The sequence below is a fragment of the Chiloscyllium plagiosum genome, unplaced genomic scaffold, assembly GCF_037043375.1.
Source record: "Chiloscyllium plagiosum isolate Xiang-an unplaced genomic scaffold, Cpla_swu_hap1 HiC_scaffold_2, whole genome shotgun sequence".
NCBI classification, from domain to species: domain Eukaryota; kingdom Metazoa; phylum Chordata; class Chondrichthyes; order Orectolobiformes; family Hemiscylliidae; genus Chiloscyllium; species Chiloscyllium plagiosum.
The window spans coordinates 114,927,008-114,947,759 of NW_028270140.1; the positions used below are offsets into that span (position 1 = coordinate 114,927,008).

Consider the following 20,752-nt stretch of genomic DNA (forward strand, 5'->3'; position numbering starts at 1 on the left):
AAGGTCTCTCTGATCTTCAGCACATGTTAGAGTCCTAACATTGACTGTGTAATCCATTGCATTGTTAACCCTCCCAAGTGCATCACCTTTTTATTTCTAGGTTGAAGCTCAGTTGCCATTGCTCTGCCCACTTAACCACTCTGTTGATATCCTCTTGCATTTTATTCTCCTCATTATCTGCCTTACTAATTTTCATGTCAGCTGTGAAATTCTTGATCATACCCTTAATGTTTAAGTTCATTTCATCAGTGCACACCACAAACAGCAAGGGCCTCAGTACCAAACCCTGTGGAACCCTATTGAAAATGGTCATTGGAAGAGCCATCTCCTATCACCTTCTGCTTCCTACCGTTTAGCTATTTTTGGATCCAAATGTGCCACTTTGCTTTGGAACCAATCGGCTCTGACTTTCTTGACCAGTTTGTCATGAGGGACCTTATCATAAAGCCTTCCTAAGGATCATGTAGACCCTATCACATCACTCATCAACACTTGTGGGTACCTCCCCTCCTTCCACAGTACTAAATCTTCTTGCCCTCTGTGCTCGTTGGTGACATCTTATCAACACTAACTGCTCTTTCACCCATTTTCATCTTATTCAATCCCTTAATTTGTCTCAATGGTCTGTGATTGGCAAGGAATTGATGGACAGCTAACTCCTTGCACCATAAAAAGCAATGATTCTTGTATTTACTGAAGAAGAGTGAATGGGGAGATCTCAATAACCAATCAGCCCAGTAAGCTCTGCTGTGCTGTGCTGCTCCCCATTAACACCAGTGCTGACTCATTCTCAATGTGCACAAGATTTTATCCCTTTTACATAACTAATACTCCAGTTTATCCCACAAAGAGTCTAACTTCACCTCCACTTTCGAGGAGGAATCCATTGAACACTCATTGATAAGGCTTCAGCTGCAGCCTCCACCAGCTCAGAGACTTTCACTTTGGTGGATACTATACCTAGATTACACTTGGGAGCACAGTCTGGTGAGCATATCACTGACACGTCCTGACAGCTGGTTGATGAATAAATGCCCCAAGTCACTGACACTCAGAGGATAGCCAGAGACCAGGCACCTCGGAGGATAGCCAGAGACCAGTACCCAGAGAGGCAACAATCACATGGTCTCGGCCATTAAGGAATTGGTCAATATGCATAGATACAGAAACATTGAGCAAGTTTATCAGAGGCACTCGGTAAATTGGGCTGAAGGATTGAAGTGTCTACCGCATTATCAGTACCATACTGACATAAATGCATCTAGTTGTGTCTTTCAATAGATTGGTGGCCATCATGAAGAATCAGTTTGCAGGATACATGCATGGACCTGCAGTCAATTTCTATCACCATAGATGCTCAACATCAAAGGCAAAGCTAGACAGGGCAATTGAGCTAGAACTCATACCAGGTGCCCTTCCTCTGATGGAGATATTTTTGTATCTAATCTAATTTTGTACTTAGGTACTTTGTACCCAAGATGGCACCTTGTGTGGCGATGTTGTACACATTTCACTGTACTCCTGTACTTTGTACTCGAGTATACGACAATAAACCTAATTCGAATTTTAATGATCAAATCGATCAATGCCTTTTACTTGCCCCATTCTTAAACACCACTGGGAATCAGAAATTGGTCAATCTCTACACATACTCAAAGACTGATCCTCCTCAGCCCTTTGTGGTGGAGAATTCCAAAGGTTCACAACCTTCTGAATAAAGAAAATTCTCCTCATCTCAGATGTAAGTGGCAACTCTCCTTATTTTCTAATTGTGCCCCAGTTACTAGTCTCCCCAACCAGAAGAAACATCTTACCTGTACCTACCATATACATCCCTACAAGTATTTTTTAAGTTTCAGTGAGATCGCTTTTCATAATACTTTGCTTAGGCACGTACCGGAGTTTAATCAATTCTACTTGAACCCAGCAGAGAATGAGACAACAGGGAAGAGAAAAAGAGAAAAGGAGAGTGTGAGCAAGCCATCAACTTTGAACAATTTGGTTGGATTCTCAAAAATCCAAGGTGCCATTGATGTGGTTGTACAAACGTCATCTAAAATCTTCATTAATTCCATCAATTGGACGGGATTCCATTTTCTACATGTCCAGATGATGCAAAGCCAGGTATCATATTCTGTATATTACTGTGAGACATAGTAATGATATCGTTGTAATTCAGCAGTTGACGACATTTAAGTTGCAGGACATGTGATGGTTTAGAAAGATCTTGGACATTACTGTGATCATTAATTTAAAAACCTTCCATACTTTTTTGGAAAGTAGAGATTTATTTCTAGTACATTCTTTGTTCATCTGCTTTGAGAAGCAGAATTGTGATATTATTCAGGAGGAAAAGACAAATCGAAGCCAGGGAAATCTGGTGTCATAGACATACCCAAAACACTACCAATAAATAATCATAGTGGATGGCCAACAGACCGAGAAGGTTGCACCTTAATTTCTTAGCTGAAAATGTGTTGCTGGAAAAGCTCAGCAGGTCAGGCAGCATCCAAGGAGCAGGAGAATTGACGTTTCGGGCATAAGCCCTTCTTCAGGCTCATGCCCGAAACGTCGATTCTCCTGTTCCTTGGATGCTGCCTGACCTGCTGAGCTTTTCCAGCAACACATTTTCAGCTCTGGTGAATGTAGAAAGTTAAATTGATATTCTCCATTCTATACTATTGCTCAAAGTTAAAATTAAATTCTTTATACGCCTACTTGTGTATATGATTGTTAATGAATTCAAGTTATTAATGCAGAGAATAGCATCAAAGAGCCCTTGTGAATTTAGAGTCAGTGGGAATCAAGGAGAAAAATCTCCATTGACTGGAGTCATACCTGGCACATAGGGAGATGATTGTAGTTATTGGAGGTCAATCATCTCAGTTCCAGGGCATCTCTGCAGGAGCTCCTCAGGATAGCATCCTAAGCCTAACCATTTTCAGCTCCTCATCAATAACTTTCCCTTCATTGTTAAGTCCGAGTTAGGATTTTCACTGATGTTTGCACAATCTTTAGGACTGCTCACAACTCCTTCAGATGATGAAGCATTCATAGACAAATACAACATGACCAAAACAATATTCAAGCTTGTACTGACAAGTGACAAGTAATATCCCTGCCAAACTAATGCCAAATATATAAACATCTTCAACAGGACAGGATCTAACCATCATCCCTTGGCATTCAATGGAATTACCGAGGCTAAATCTTCCACTGTCAAAGTCTTAATGTTTACCATTGGCCAGAAACAAGCCAATCATATCATGTATCGTGGTTGCAAGATCAGGTCAGAAATGCTGTAGTGAGTAACTCAACTACTTGCCCTCCAGAGTCTATCTCTCATCTACATGGCACAAGTCAGGAGTTCGATGGAAAACAACCCACAAGTACATCTCCAACAATGATCAAGAAGTTTGGTATCATCCAGAACAGAACAGCCCTCTTTTTATTGTTGAGGATTGTTGAAGAGGATAGGTTGGACTACAAGTTTAGAAGGGTATTGGGTGATTTGATCAATGTGTATAAGACCTTGAATGGTCTTGGCAAGGTGGATGTATTAGGATGGTTCCTCTTGTGGGTCAGTCCAGAACTAAACGGAACAATTTTAAAATTAGGAGTCGTTCTTTCATACGGTGGGAGCGGATTATTTTTCTCTCAGAGGGTTGCATGTCTTTGGGAATTCTGTCTCAGAGAGCGTTGAAGGTGGGGTTATTGAGTATTTTTATGAGAGTGCAGATAGATTCCATTCAGATGCGAATCAAGGGTTATTGGGGTAGAAGGGAACATGGAATTCAAGACAAACAGTTTAGCCATGACCTTATTGAATGGCAGAACAGGTTCAAGGGACTGAATTGTCCTCTTGGAATTTGACTGTTTATTTAGTTGGCAATATATCCACAAACATCAACTCCCTCCACCATTGATGCTCAGTAGTAGCGGACCATACAAGATGCACTGCAGTAAATCACCAAGGGTCCTTCGACAGTGTTTTCCAATCCCATGACCACTACAATCTAGAAGGACAAGAGTAGCAGATACATGAGAACACAACAGCACTAGCTGCAATTCCTATTCAAGTCACTCACCATCCTGACTTGGAAATATATCACTATTCCTTCAGTGTTGCTGGTAAAAATCCTGAAACTCTTTCTCAAAGTACATTGTGTACATGACATGGATTACAAGAAGACAGCTCACTAACACATTTATAAAGCAAATGAGGATGAACAATAAATATTAGCCTCGTTAGTGAAGCCCACATCCTATGCATGAATATATTACTTGCCCTCCAGAGTCTGTCTACCATCTACATGGCACAAGTCAAATACATTACAACCTGTGGACAAACAGGCAGCTTAGTACAGGAGCCTCAACTCACTCCCTCATCCAACAATCCCTAATGTTGACTAAAAAATATTAAAGGAGTCTACAAATGAAAAATTAACAAGATATTAAGCATAATTATGAAAGCAACTGGTATACTTGTATCACATACATTGCAATTTTTTTATTCATTCATGGGGCAAACATTACTAGCTAGGTCTGTATTTATTGCCCACCCCCAACTGCCATTGAGAAGTGGTGGGGAATTGCCCGCTTAAACTGCTGTAGTCCATGTGGTGTAGGTACACACAGTGCCGTTCGGAAATGAATTCCAGAATTTTGACCCAGCAATGAAGGAAAGATGATAACGTTCAAGTCAGGATGTTGTGTGGCCTTGAGGAGAATTTACACTGGTGGTGCTCCAATATATGTGCTTTGCGTGTACACTTTAATTTTATGAATATACCAAAATATACAATGTTACAGATTTACAGTGAAATGGACGCTGAGTAATAAAAATCCAAGATCATCTGTTACCCAGCAAAAGATAGCATTTTATTTATTTGCAGAGATCAAATTTGCTTTGTACAATCTCATGCTTTGTACAATTCAACTTACATCTTTATACATAGAAAAGGTCTTGCACAATCTGCCAAGCCATGCATTTTAATCTTGTTTTTAATCTTGTTTTTCATCATATAGAATCTGACATTATAAGATGCATTAATTAAAATAAATATTGTACTAAATTGCCAGAGACTATTGTAGTATTATTTTGAGCCAGGTTCACTCATTACCAAAATGAACAGATTGAAGCAGGATAAAGTTCAAACTACTAATCCATGCTGAAACAATCAGTTTGCATTTCATGTCATGTGCATAATAAATAACAAAATGACACTCTTTACAATTTGCACTGTCAATGGATGGCAATGACGGCATGAGGAATGGATATTCATTAGATTCACTAAATCCTCCTTGAATCTCATCTCTTCTGCTAACAGATCTATTTGGAATTTCCCAATTCTACTGAATCAAAGATAACCAAAATAGATCAACTGAAACAAGTTTCACAGTGTAGATGTCTACAATTTAACACTTAGCACATTTAACAATAACAATAACAATATAAAAGCACGTGAATGATCATACTTGATATTTATGACCAAAACACCACAATTCAGAACACCTCACTCTAATCTGACATTCTAAATGTTTTGGTTTGGAAGTATCATCCCGCAGTCCTTTTCTTTACTCAAAATGCAGTTATTTTTTATACATTCAACAATACGTTAAAAAGAACAATATGTTACAAGACACTCTAAACAGAAACTTGACAGATATATTTCTAACATTTATCAAAATATTTTACTTTGGGTTTATCTCAGTACAGACCAAAGGAGAGGTAACTAAACACGACAGAAAACAACCAACACAGAAACACTGTCATCGTTACGACTTTTTCGACACAAGTTTAATATTTCACAAGTTAGTTTTCAAAAGGTTTTGTTCTGAGACCACAGCACTTAATAAATATGTTCAGCAGGAAGTATTTTTGGAATTAGAAAGAGGAAACTTATTGAATGACATTTCTTGCAACTTAAAGCAGAAAACATTAGTTTAATAATCTGGAGCAGGACTCAAGGTCTGCCAAAGCAACACAGATGTTTCATATATCCTCAAACTGTGACATGAAAGTCAAGATATTTATTTAATTGAACAGTAAGAAAAATGACAGGTTGACTTTACTTTGGTAAGCATTTGGAAAATATTCAGACTAAAGAGGTACTGCCTTCATAAAGCAGTGACAATGATATTTTCATTTTCCATAAATCACAATAAACTCATCAATTGTTGTTTACTATGGTGACAAGTAATTTTTTGGGGGGTGACTTGAGATTATTTTTTATATCTTATTTTCTCTTTTTTCTATTATTTTGTGGCCCATGTGGGTTATGACATGGATGTTGATCTCTCAATCCATGTCAAACTAAGAGAGCAACAGCAGCCCAATCCTTAGTCCGTTCCTTCGGTGAAGTATTTTGACTCCTAGATAGCATAACTGTAACTGGTAATAGGATTAGAATGAGTGATCACTCAGGTCAATTCACATCTACTGCTATTTGCCTCTGCACTTTAATACTCTTATGTACTGTGCTATGTCAGATAACTATTATCTAGGTGTGAAGAATGAGAATTTGGGCAGAGACCCCCACCCTCACCCCCCCACTGCTGAGTTTCCATTCCCTTTGCATTGTCCAGCAATTCCCACAGCTTCTTCTAATAGTCACACTTTTATTGGTACCTACAACAGCTGGGGATGATGGTGAGGTTGCAGCAGGGAATGTACCCAGCTCTCACATCTCAGTTTCTTCCAATTCTGCAGCAAGGATGCTTAGGTACATGAAGAAACTGTTATTCGATGTTACTTCCTATTGAAGGTCTAATAACATATTGAAGGATCTGAGGGGGCTAGTGAGATACATAGAACTGTAAGTATAAGTCCTCTATATGATTTTTGAGGTCAAAGCCTTCTGCAACACCAAGCTCCGAGGTTACCAGTCAGTCCTAAAGCATATTGTTCGGTCTAATTTGACCTGGACAGAGTAATGATATATTTTGGGGCATAAAGGGGTACTGCAAAATGACCTGGTATAATAAAAACTAAACATACCCAGGATGAAATCAATGAAGCATACACTCGAACACTGCATCCATTTGGCATTGAGATGTTGGTGAATCGGGTGAGGAGTGGAGGGAAGGAGTGCGCAGCGGGAGATCACAGAAAAATCTCATACATTTTTTCAATTTAATGGTATTATTTTAACATTACAAATAGCATTCCTTTTTAGAAAAAGTAAAAAAACGGCTTCTATTTACACATTGACTGAATGGAAATAACTCAAACGTTTTCATAAACTCAATTCAGAGAAAGTACCTTAAACTTATTGTTTATTATAACCCATTGTTAGGATAAAACAAAAGCACCAATTTTTAACACTATTAGGAAAATTCAACTTTCTCAAGAGAGGTTGTGTTTGAAATTTACAGCTTAAAATACCAAGGGTCAGACAATTCCTCAAACTTCATGGGAAATCAGATGGAAAATCCATGAATTCAGGAGCAAATTGTGCCTGTTGCCATGAAAACAATGTGGTAGTGTAGTGGGAGCAGTTGCAAGGAAATTTCCTGTTCATGACATTGAGAAAAACATTCATATCTAACTAGCAAGGGGAAAGATCTAAGAAATATTTCCATTCATGGGAAATATCTTAGGAAATATTTTTATTCACTGGCTAGGCCAACATTGATTGCCCATCCCTAAATTACCCAGTGGGCAGAGAAAAGTCAACCACATTCCTGTCGGGTTGGAGTCAGATGCAGGCCAGACCAAGTAAGGATGGCAGAATTCCTTCCCTAAAGGACATTAGTGAATAAAATGGCTTTATATGAAAATTAACAGTGGTCACATGGTTGCCAAAGCCAGCTTTTTATTCCAGACCCTTACTGAATCCAAATAAACCATCTGCCATGGTGGGATTTGAACCCATGTTCTGCAAATATTAGCCTGGTATTGACTATAAGTTCTTGACAAGGTCAGGAATTGAAATTGACCTCAGAGATGAAATCTCAACAAGACCTAGTACTGAAGATAAATATTGTCTGCTGCTTCAGCTCTCTTTGCTGTTGGCTTCCATGTAATTAGCCAATGCTCTGATCATCTAACTAACATCATTCAGATCTAACTAACAATTTTTTTTAAATCTGCAGAATATCCACCTCCGAAACCACTGCAGCAAGGTAATTCAATTTCAAAGGGTAGAGCTTCTGTTCTTGAGAATTTGCATTTAAGACGCATTTGAAATTATGCTGGCTTGATTATATTTCAAACTTTCACTTAAAGCTCATTAGTTGAACCACAAATCTAGAATCTTCAAGGAACTTATGTAAACAGACAGCCTAATAGAATTTAATTGTGTTGCTTTTCTCATTTGCAAGCAATATACTGTTGTATTTAAGACTTTTGTTAAAACAAGGTAAAATAAGCAATTTTAATAAAAGTGAGCCCTCTGAATAAACAGACATAAAATCACCAAACTGTGTACATTAACAAAATAAATATTTTTTGATATGAAAACTTTTAAAATCCACTGATTACTGACTGTGCGCTTATGAAACTGAATGCAATTTAGCTCTCGACTTGGACCATGGCTGGTTTTGGGGTGGGGTTTTAAATTGTATCTTACAACAGTCTAAAAGATCATGGGAAACAGAATGCCAGTGTTTTGAAATTTTAATGGGGGTAAAGTGGGTGGCTCCCCGTGTGGCTGACAGGTGAAAAATGTTGAAAATTGATGGTGAGTCAAGAGGCTCTCGGAAAACAACTGACTTTCGTATTTAACTAAACACTATCTGCAGCAGATGGGTAACCCCTGCACGTACCTCTTATACAAATGATGTGCACATTAGCTTCTCTTTCACACAGAATCCTGAATTTAACAGTGTGCACTTCCTGGAACCCTCCAGGGTAAATAGAGTGAGAAGAAAGAAATGCTTGAATCAAGTTAAAAGGGGCTGTTAGTTTATTCACACAATGCTGACACAATTGCCTGAATGCTGGCTTTCTATATTGTCAATTTTCTAAGTTTCTACAGAGATTCGGCAGCTGCTTCTTTACACAGATAAAAGGTTTTGCTCTCAGGTTATTTTGACAGCACATTTCCGCTGCTTTGGAGATGACTTCCACTACTTTGCAGAATATTTCCATTATCTTGGATTTTTTCTCCCCCACTGTTGACCAGCACTTCCCAGCTGCCAATGTTTAGATGAGCACAGCTATTTTACACTGGATCTCCAATGGGGAATGAGAGAAACAGTAGCAGCAGCTGCCTTCTCCTCAACCCACCTTTCACTTTGTAGGACACATGAGATGAAAATGGAAATGTAGCTCACAGGAGGGAATACTCCGAGTTAGTGCACACAGGCAAAGTTTTTTCATAAGCAACTGAACTAGTAACTCAGGAACCTCAGACTTGCCTAATAAATGGTCCTCTACCAAATGAACCAGTTGGGAACTCATTGACAGTGCTGGTGAAGGTCACCTCAACTTTACCTCTGCCTCTTTTCAGGAACTTCTGACAACACTGTTTGAATCTCACAAATTGCTGCCAGGTGCACCTCGCAGGCAATGGATCTCATGTTTGTGAACGTTATTCCTTATAAAACAAGTTAGATGAGCAAATGTTCTAGTTTGCTATTCTGGCTAGTTTTCCACGAGTCGCGGGAGTCTTGAAACACAAGGGACAATCAAAGCACCTTGAGACCACCAAGAATGTCTTCAACAACTAAATTGGGTTTCTACTCAATTAACTTCCAGCTGACCTTCAATCACTATAGGTGCATCATGCATGTGTCTGAAGTTCACCACGAACATGCCATGATGTATGTATTTACTGGACAAACCTTCTTGAGTTTTGCATACCTTGAGGCACAACTAGCCAATGATACTTTGGAAATGTTACCATGAAAGACATGGTTGAAGGTATGTGACATTGGAATAGGAGGCAGCACCTCCTACTAAGGGGAGTGGCAAGGGGTGAGAATGGGAAGCACTTTGAACTGAGTTTGAATTTCATGTCTCCCATCTTCTCTGTAATGATCACCCCCCCCCCCCCCACCACCAACTTCCCAAGAGAACACTTTGCTGCACTTTAGTGAGACAGTGAACAGCCAAGGCAGTGTCTTCCAGTCATTCCTGATGAAGGGCTTTTGCCTGAGACGTCAATTTTCCTGCTCCTTGGATGCTGCCTGACCTGCTGTGCTTTTCCAGCACCACACTCTCAACTCTAATTTCCAGCATCTGCAATCCTCACTTTTGCCCAGTGTCTTCCCTTGTCAGTCATTGTGAGTCATCCCAACCCATGCTAGAACCTTACACGTTGTCTTCTCTTCTGATGGTCAAGTCAGCCCCTGCATAGGTACTGGTGAATAAATCTTAAGTGGGGCCCTCGCAGATTCCAGTGGTGTTGGCTAAGAGCTTCTCAACTGTTACAGCCAGGATCTGAGTAGATGGACTGCACACCACTGAAGGTGTAAAGGTTGTACATTGTGGGAGTAATAGTAAAGGGGAGAGCAAAACTATGTAATGTGTGCCTTTTTTGAGAAAAGTTTATATCATTAACTTTCTGTTGTTTAGTACAATACTATAAAAGTTTGCATCATATTTCCCATTGGAATTGTTAGTTGTCAGGCGGCAATTTACTTTATTTGTTGTTTGTTAGTGAATTTGAGGACCAATAGGAAAGGTGCGAAATGTGTGGTTGATTATTCACAGGACTGCTTTGAATTTATGGAACTGGTTGATGATGGGTAATGTAAGAAAGGAAGGGGGACCGATGGAGGTTAGTGAACATGGATGTCATAACAGAATCCTTGACATCCCAGGAAACAAGGGGAGCAGTTGGTGCTGCTTTCAGATCACCATCTTCCTCCTGTTTCTGCATCTCTTTAGTGGTGTCAACTGCAGATGGTTTGTCGTCTGCTCCTTGTTTTTCTATCACTCCAATCCAATCCACTGGAGAGTTGCACTGAGTACGGCACACTATGATCATTGTAGGCACTCTGCTTCACAAATTCTGATCTCTACAGATCTGTTCAAGCACCTGAACAGCATATTAACTACATGGTTTGTTTGTTCAATGACACATGCTGTCATAAGCCTGTCTTTGTACTGCGTACATAGCTTCATTGGTAGTCACTCATGCCTGTACACAGCACACCAGCTAAGTATTAAAAGAGTGGAATAGTTTGCAGTTGATAGATATTCCTGGTTGGTCAGGCAGGGCTGCACAGATTACCGTATGTGTTGGGTCAATGATATTCAGCACCGTGAGAAACCATCCAGAAACACACAGCAGAAAGCCCACTCATTCTGTCCACTTTGGGAAAGTGTTCATGACATTGTCGATGAAGGAAAACGATCAATTACCAACCTGCCAGATGTATTTATAGGAAATCATAATCATGGAAGAAATCAAAAGCAAAATTGTTGTGGGAGGCGATCACCTCTGTAACTATCTGAGACAGCATTCCAAGCCTCTAGGTATATTGGTCTTCCAAGAGGTCAAGGAAACTGGGCATCTGACTGTACAATCTGTTATACAAGCAGTGCTTTTCTACTGCGCTCCTCTCCATTATTCCCTACTCTGCTGCCCACCTGTGGGACACTCTAGAACTGGCTGGTGCTGGTGCTGCTGATAGTCACCTGGCTCCTCATCTGAGATCCAATCGAGCCACTATGCTGCCCATTCTGATCTAAGATCTCAATTCCTGGAGAGTGCACAAGTTAGCCACCTACCACGAGTAAACTAAATCAATCTCATTCACAATGAGGTAAGGATGCAGCTATGAATACTAAGCATTTGTTGATGTCATATGATTGGCTTTTAAAGGGACCCTATTGCTATTTGTAGTCGCTTCAATTTCAATATAAATTTATATAAATTTAAATGTCAGTTGAAATGTCATTGAATTATTAAAATTGCTATTAGCCCCTCTTGGGAGGTTTACACATATGCAAATTTACACACCAGAGTTCAATATGGAAGCAGGTGTAACAAAGTTGCTTCTGAACTGAAATAATTCCACAGAGGCAGTCACCAAGTCACTCTATTTAAAAGTGGAGAGTTCCAGACACTGAACCAGCTCCCTCAGAGCCAGCTCTGAGTAAACAGAACCTCTGACACTCCTGTTTTTTATTATTATTAATTTTTTATTATTAGACACTCCTATTTATATCTGTCAGCCATGGCTCCCTGAGCAGACCAGATTACCAGCCCCAATCAGGGAACTCATATTCTATGAGGTCTACCTGGCTGACCTCATTACAATCACTACATGCACATCGTCACATTTTCATCAAATTGTAATCTCTTACTGACATACTGCTCGTTGTTAAAAGAAAATCCCTAAATTACTTTTAATAGTAAATAAAAGATAAGTCACTGTAGTCCTACCAGACCATAGGGCTTTAGAGAGAAGTGTGAGATGGTGGTTTAAATTGTGGGTGACCACGCCTCAGGCAAAAGGAGAGGTTGAGATGGAGAGTACTCTATAGTACTGTCAACCAGTGCAGAAATTGAACCCACCCTGTTGGTATCATAAACTGACTGCCAGCCAACTGAGTTAACCAATGTCTATCTACCATTATTCTGTATACTTGTGCCTTATATTCAATCAATATTGAAAGAGTCATTAACTGCTTTGCCTGCTGATTGCTATGATTGCATATTGCCTACTATGACATTGACAGCATACTTGCAGTTGTGTAATTGAACAGTACTATTATATAAGCACAGAACTGAAACTTTCAGATCAAACAACCAGTGTTATTTAATTTAGCATAAAGTATATTGTGTAGAAAATTAAATAAAAAAGAATTTAAGAATAATATCACCTGCAACTGTTTGATTTTAGTACATTAAAGAGTTGACTCCCTGAGAGTTGCTTTATTGTCTGTTGTAAATAAATAGCCCTCATTTTGTATTGTCCCTCTTAAAAATATATTTTCATAAAATATGAAGGACATTTTTCCACAATTTCTCATCTTAAAATAGGACACCATAATCTAAGTTTTCATGTTATTACAAAGAATATCATATAATTGCTTATGTAATCACACAAACAGAATGATGTATTAACTTACTGTTAGTGATGTTTTGTTAAAGTTCCAGGGTGAGAGTAAAAGGAAAGCATGCTCCATTATTGAGAGTTTTTACCAAGTCTCTGAAACTGCTGGTCTAGGTTTGACAGTCTTTCACGTTGATTTAAATTATTACGGCTAGATGTAGTGAAATATTTTCTTCAGAACCCATTTCTGATACGAGCTAGCCAGCTTTAACTGCAGAGATCTTATTAAAATGTCTTCCCAATAGGCCTCAACATAACATGAGTGTGTGAAGATTGTGGAGAGAAGCCAGTGGACTGGAATTTACTAGCAGAAATCATGCAGGGCACACCTCCCCACTTCCATCCACCAAATGTGCATATGTAAAATTTGATGCAATGACATTGGGTCAGCGATCCAATGCTATCCAGCCAGACTCCAAAAATATGGAAGGCAAGTTGGTGCTAGAATTGGAAGAACACTGCTCTGTTCAAATAACCAATTAGCAATCTGTTTAGTTTGTTAACAAGCTGATCAACATTTCATTTCCCACTCTACTTTTCCCTAGTCATATGACTGTACCAACAAGAAAGAGGAGGCAATGTACAGGTGGATGAAAAGGGGTCATATGGGTACGTAGCAGCAGAGTCTGCTTTTGAAGGTGACAGCATTTAGCTATTAGCAGACTTTATTACTTTAACTTTTTATAGTCTGACATATATAAACCACAGAGAGCGTGGGGATAATGTGTGCCTTTAAATTAGTGGCCACAACTGACTGATGTGTTTTACATAGGCAAAGGGGGAATGGGGGACCAGACTATATCATTTACCTGACTAAATTCTTGGTTTAACCTCTTTCCTAATCGATAACCAATGAGGCATAGAGTCCTCTTTTTAAACACAGCAAGCATTCCTTTGACCAGCCCCTACTTGGTTAGTTGACATTGGATTCAACATGCTGACAAGAGAGGGGCCAGAGAGGTATAATGCACACTTCCTGTTTCAGGTCTGTACCTTGCCAGAAACTGTAAAACTTAGAACATTGTCACCCACTGTACATTGAATAAATTCTTTTTTTTTAATTCTTTTTTGAAAGTTGGTTCTTAGCGGATCGTCTTGAGCAAAATCCTTGGCATTGAGGATGAATGAGTTTTCAAATTCTTGGGAATATCATTTTTTTTGAATATTTGAATGATAGTGTTCCAGGAGATGTTTTGAAACATTATTAAAATTGTCAGTAGTTTATTATTCGCATAGACCCACACCCTGTCTGTGGCTGCTTTGATTCAAGATTTCAATACATTTTTTAAGACTTTGGAAGTAGGAAAGCACAAACAAGCAGCACAACATAATACTTAGTTCAACACAAAGATGATGTGACTAAATATCAGCATATTTCAAAGACATTTAACATTCTACTTTGAAAGCTACTACTGAACATCCCAGATACAACATACAAAACGGACGCCTGTTAAAGTATAAACAAGCAGTGATACCCTAAATCACTATTTCAGTACGACTTGTAATTTTATGAATGGTTCATGTGTGCAACGATGCTGCAATGGTACAGCAAGCAGATGTTTTTAAAGCTCATGCCATTAGAACTTCTCAACTTAAGTTTGAAGAGCTCATTTCTTGAAGCCACTAAGAACTGTGGTGGCATTTCACCATCTTTCACGCTATGCTTCATGAAACGCAACACTGCTATATTCTTCAGGTTGTTCTTTAGACATAATTTCTCTCGGACGCTGAGACAGTCCTTCAGTTTTCATGTCTTATACTGAACACCCCTCTCTGAAAAACAAAAGTCTACCAACAGCCAATCAAGCTGCTTATGACTAAAACAGCTCCTAGGAAGGAAATAATTTGTATCATATTGAATGTCCAGACTTGCAGATGAACAGTTACCTCAATGCTTGCCATTTTTTTGTGCACACTATAATGTGTTCTTTTTAGAATTTAATATAATGACTTTCATTTTAACTTATCTTCATATTTTCCATTCTGCAGAAATTATGCTCATTCATAGTGTCAAGTTTTCTGGATATAAATGACCTTAATCTTTCATCCCAAGCAGAAGTTCTTCATCTTCCAATGTGTGTTAAGCAATCTTCCCGTAAGGTTCCATCTTTCCTTTAGGAAAACTCACACTCACATTTACCCTGGGTAGATAAGTCACACTCCATGCAGCTCGCCACATACACTCTGGGTTGTCATACTAAGCTGCTGAATCTTTGCAGCCACAGATTTGCTGGTTCTCATGCAGGGAGCCTAGGTTCAATTTTTAAGGACAGCTCATACAACGTATCTTCATCCATAATAATTGATTTGTCAAGTAAGTATTGAATGACCTAAAACAGCAAGGAGGGAAATGTCAAAAATTATCATTCAAAGAGCAACAGTAGTGCAGCTGCATTGTATTTCACTGAACAAGCAATTTAAAGGTAATTAAGGAAATGGATCTGGCTATTTATGGACACTGGAATATTTATAATCGGAGTATTTCACTTGAGAATTAGTCATGTCTGAGGAAACGGTGCTTCTCCTCTCACTCATTTTATCATATATCTAAATATATAGACACGGCTCTTTAGTACTTGTCCATCTCACACCCTTTTTTCTTGCTCTTAGCAAAATATTAATAGTACTGCCTGATAACAAAACTCTCAGAATGTGGAGTGATGCCCCACTACAAAAAATTGGTTAAGTACAGCACAATACAGCATATTAGTAGACAGATTGAAGGTTTTCCTGCCAACTTCACATGGAGAAGTGTGAAAATTTGTTGAAACACACCAACCAAATTACTCTTAAGTCAACTTAAACTTCCATCAGGTTTTGCACGTGGTCTGTTGCTCTAGGAGGGTTCTTAGCTGGACTCCAATGGTTACAATGGAATAACCACAAATTCAGAAAGGTCCCCGTCTATGCACGCAAATTGATACTGCTGTACAATTGATACTGCTGTTCCAACGCCCCTCCCCCAAGTCCCTCCTCGCTACCTTTTATCTTAGCCTGCTGGACAAACTTTCCTCATTCCTGAAGAAGGGCTTATGCCCGAAACGTCGATTCTCCTGTTCCCTGGTTGCTGCCTGACCTGCTGCGCTTTTCCAGCAACACATTTTCAGCAACTGCTGTACAATCAGTCAGTCACTTGAGGCTGAAGTGGGGCCATTATGGGTTGAGGTACTGCCTGAATTGATTGTTCTTTTTCTGGACGAAGTCTCTTTCTTTTCAGCATTCTCACTCAAAACTGGCAACTTAAACAATATCCTGTTACTGCACCACAAAGCAAAGTTATTTCAAGTGTTACTGATAGAGTTAAATGTACGGTCTGATATTTGATGCAGTCTATACAATGCAAAACTGTATTCTAATATACATTTTGAATCTAAATGATCTCTGAAGCTAGTAATTGAATAATCTGAAATCCAAATGAATACATTTGGCCACAAAATTTATAACAGACTGAAAATAAACAGTACAACACAAGTATACCTTTGGTTGATGGTCTATTCGGTATGGTGTTTGTTGGAACTGTCGTACCTCCCTGATAATATGTGATATCTAGTTAAAATAATTCAATAATTAGTCATGATTTTATAAAATCAAGTGCAACAAGAGAGTGAATATTTTTTCATCCATACGTTCCAAAATCAACATGTCCAAGTAAGGTTACTGGACTGCAGTAAAATGTTTCTCTGATTACAGAAAGAAACTTCCAACAGTATGAGAGATTGTAAAGGATCAGATTTTCTTTGTAGCACTTTTACTAAAACTGTCCAATAATGAAGACCACTTCAGCAGAAATTCTGGGGTTATTTTTCCCACACTATTAAGTAAAAACTTCTCAGCTATATAAGCTGTGATTTATGATAGCAGGGACTTCCCTGAGGATTGTCTCTCTTTCACCCACACACCTTGACAATTCTTATCATTGAAATCGATGGATAACTGATTTGTCAAACTTTAACAATTTGGAACAAACAAAATCAGCAATTTCTGGAGAAACACAGCAGGTCTGGCAGCCGTGAAGATAAAATAGATTTAACATTTTGAGTCAGAATTGAAGAAGTGTCACTGGACTGGACACATTAACTCTGTTTTATCTTCACAGATGGTACCAGACCTGTTGAGTTTCTCCAGCAATTTCTATTTGTGTTTGTTTCAGTTTTCCAGCATTCACAGCTAAACCATGTTAAAATAATCACTGCCAATCTGGGCCTTAGGTGGTTATCATTCTGCCTTAAAATAGGGAAACATTCTAAGGACAGGACAATTGAAGCTCATGCAGTCTTATCCGTTTTGGTGGCCTATCGTTACACTGTCCTAGGCAGCCTACCCTGGTTATGTAAATAACTTTTTTGTGGTTTTGTTAGTTAATGATGGTATAAAAACAATAGTGAGGAATGACGTAAGTTCACGATGTCAAGATGTGAAAATTGTTTGGGTAGAAATGATAAAGGCAGGGAGTTACTTATGGGAGTGTCAAAGAGAAAACATATTTTACCAATCTATTGTTATCCTTTGAGGAGTAACATGTGCTCTGGATAAAAGGGAACCAGTGGATGGACTACATTTAGTTTTTCATAAATATTCGATATCAAAGTTTATTGCAAAAATAAAAGCTTGTAGTGTAGGGGGTAGCATGAATAGAAGGTTGGATAGCTGACAGGGAGCAGACAATAGGTATAAAGAAGTCTTTTTTTAAGGTGGTGTTAGATAATGAGTGCTGTTCCACAGGAATCAGTGTTGGAACATCAATGTCATTACAATTGATATAAATTACTTAAATGGAGGTACGGTTACCAAATTTGTCAAGGGCCCAAAGATAAGGTAGAAGGTTATGAATAAGACATAAGGAGGCTAAAAAAAACTATACAGGTGGATGGAGGGAGTGACAAGTGAAGCAAACATAATGTGGAAAAAATATAATTTGTCCATTTTGGCAGGAAGAATAAAATATAAGTTTTTTTGTCTAAATGGTGAGAGATTACAGAACTCTGAGATACAGAGGAATCTGGGTGTCCTCATGCATAAATAAGAAATGGTTAGTATACAGTTAAAACAAATAATTGGGACAGCTAATAGGACATTATCGTTTATCATAAAGGGAATTGAACAAAACAGTAGGGAGATAATGCCTCAGTTATACAGGACACTGGTGACACCACATCTGGATTACTGAGAACAGCATTTAAGGAAGCATGTTTATGCATTGGAGACAATTCAGAGAAGGCTTATCAGACTAATACCTAGAATGGGTGAGTTGACTTAAGAAAAATTGGACAGACTAGGCTAGTATTTAATGTAACAAAAACAGAAGTTGCTGGAAAAGCTCAGCAGGTCTGGCAGCATCTGTGCAGAGAAATCAGATTCTGGATTAGTGGTGCTGGAAGAGCACAGCAGTTCAGGCAGCATCCAAGGAGCAGCAAAATCGACGTTTCGGGCAAAAGCCCCTCATCAGGAATAAAGGCAGTGAGCCTGAAGCGTGGAGAGATAAGCTGGAGGAGGGTGGGGGTGGGGAGAAAGTAGCATAGAGTACAATAGGTGAGTGGGGAGGGGAGTGAAGGTGATAGGTCAGGGAGGAGAGGGTGGAGTGTATAGGTGGAAAAGGAGATAGGCAGGTAGGACAAGTCCGGACAAGTCATGGGGACATCGATTTCGCTGCTCCTTGGATGCTGCCTGAACTGCTGTGCTCTTCCAGCACCACTAATCCAGAATCTGGTTTCCAGCATCTGCAGTCATTGTTTTTACCTCAGAGAAATCAGAGTTAATCTTTCAGTTCCAGTAACCCTTCCTCAGAAGTGATGGTAGCCAGGAAACTGTCAGTTTATATACAGAAGGTAAGATGGGGGAAGGGGTGAAGGGGCAACCGATAGGTGGGGATAGAGCCTAAAGAGAGAGAAGGACAGTTTGACAGACGAAGGATTCGATAATGATCTGGCTGGGAGGGTGAATAGCTTTTAATAGAGACTATTAGTGGCTAACAATAGGTAGTGTATAATGGCAGACTATGTGATAACAAGGTTTGATGTGTGGGGTTAGGGAGAGTTCAGGTTCTAAATTTATTGAACTCGATATTAAGACTGGAGGGCTGCAGGGTCCCCAAGTGGAAAATGAGATGCTATTCTTCCAGCTTATGCTGAGCTTCGCCAGAGCATTGCAGCAAGCCTGAGATGGAGATGTTGGCCCGGGAACTGGATGGTATGGTAAAGTGGCAGGCAACTGGAAGCTCAGGGTCTTTTTTGCAGACAGAACGCAGATGTTCTGTGAAGCAGTCACCCAGTCTACGCTTTGTTTCCCCAATGTAGATGACACCACATTGTGAGCAGCGAATGCAGTAGATTAGATTGTGTGAAGTGCAGGTAAAGGGCTACTTCACCTGGAAGGTATGTTAGAGCCCTAGGATACTGAGGAGGAAGGAGGTAAATTAATAGGTGTTACACCTTCAGGAGTTACAGGGAAAGTTTTTGTGGGGCTTTGGAGGGGATTGTTAAGAGTAAAGGAAAGTTAGACAAGAGTTGCCTGGAAGGAATGGTCCCTGCAGGAGGCAGACAAGGGATTGTATTCAATGGAGTTTGGAAAAGTGGGAGGTAACCTGACTGGAACATAAATGTTCCTGAGGGATCTTTCCAGGATAGGTATGGAGAGGATGTTTCCTCTTAGCAGAAATTTTAGAACTAGGGGTCACTGTTTTCAAATGAGAGGTCACTCATTTAAAACAAAGATAAGGCAAAAAAAAAAATTCTGTCTGATTGTCATGAGTCTTTGTAACACTCAGCCTGAAAAGGTGGCAGAAACGGAATCCTGTAATATTGTTAATGCAGAGATAGACTCGTTAAGCAAGAGGCAAATGATATCAGTGGTAACTGAAAAAGTGGTTACAATCAGATCAGCCATATTTTTTTATGTTTTTTTAAAATTCACTCATGGAATGTGAGCATCACTGGCTGGGTCAGCATTCATTGCCCATCCCTAGTTGTTCTTGAGAAGGCAGTTCAGCACCACCTTTCTCTGCCAGGTTTGAGCAGCTAAATGGCTTACTCCTGCTGATATAGTTTGTGTTTTCTTGTGTAGATTTTGAGATGAATCATTGATCTTAAGGCTCAGATGTTGCTTTGCCACACTTAGAATGGCAGAGTTAGGGTCCAGAAAATTATCGGGGAATTTCTGAAATTAAAGAACTAAACAATTTCATAAAAGAAATATGTCATTACTAATGTTATGATCAGCAGTTGTGAGCAAATATGTTGCCAAGTTTAAGCCCTGTATATACCTCCAACACAATCAAAAGATCAGGTTACTTTTAATGAAAGTGAAATGACCAATGTCTTAGATCATTGACCCTGCTTACCATTCTCATTTTGGAAAAGTTTACAAGACCTTCTTCAGTAAAGTTTGGGGTACCCTCTTCTATAAATGCTAGGTCAGTCAAATACATCCCGAGATATGGAACACATGGTGGATTACAACTGTGAAGAAGGAAAAGGTTAAATTTTAAGAACCACTATTAATGTATACAATAATCAATGGCTCGTAAGTAATGTAAGTAAATAGAGAATCCCAATTTTACAAGATGGACAAACATCAGATTGCTCTCAGGACGCATCACATATTTAAATTATGTTTCCAGTGTCTGTGTAAGGGTATATGCCTAATCAACACTCGGGGCATAGTATAACAATTCAAATTGTACCTGAGCAAACTGGTTGCAACAGTACCAACTTCAATTTAGCCTGTAAAGTAGATGCAGAGG

At 39.1% G+C, this 20,752-nt stretch overlaps 1 protein-coding gene across 4 annotated transcripts in view; it reads right to left on the bottom strand.

Moving 5' to 3' along the window:
- Nucleotides 1–4,859: 4,859 nt before the first annotated feature.
- Nucleotides 4,860–20,752, bottom strand: part of LOC122559051 (ras-specific guanine nucleotide-releasing factor 2) — a 244,258-nt gene continuing 228,365 nt past the window's right edge. For all 4 annotated transcript variants that reach the window (XM_087999794.1, XM_043708239.2, XM_043708251.2 and 1 more), the window contains 3 exons: nt 20,351–20,468; nt 16,492–16,560; nt 4,860–15,344 (listed from right to left, as the gene is read on the bottom strand). In XM_087999794.1, coding sequence (XP_087855920.1) covers nt 15,252–15,344; nt 16,492–16,560; nt 20,351–20,468 — 280 coding nt within the window. In that variant the 3' untranslated portion in view covers nt 4,860–15,251. The remainder of the gene's footprint in view (nt 15,345–16,491; nt 16,561–20,350; nt 20,469–20,752) is intronic.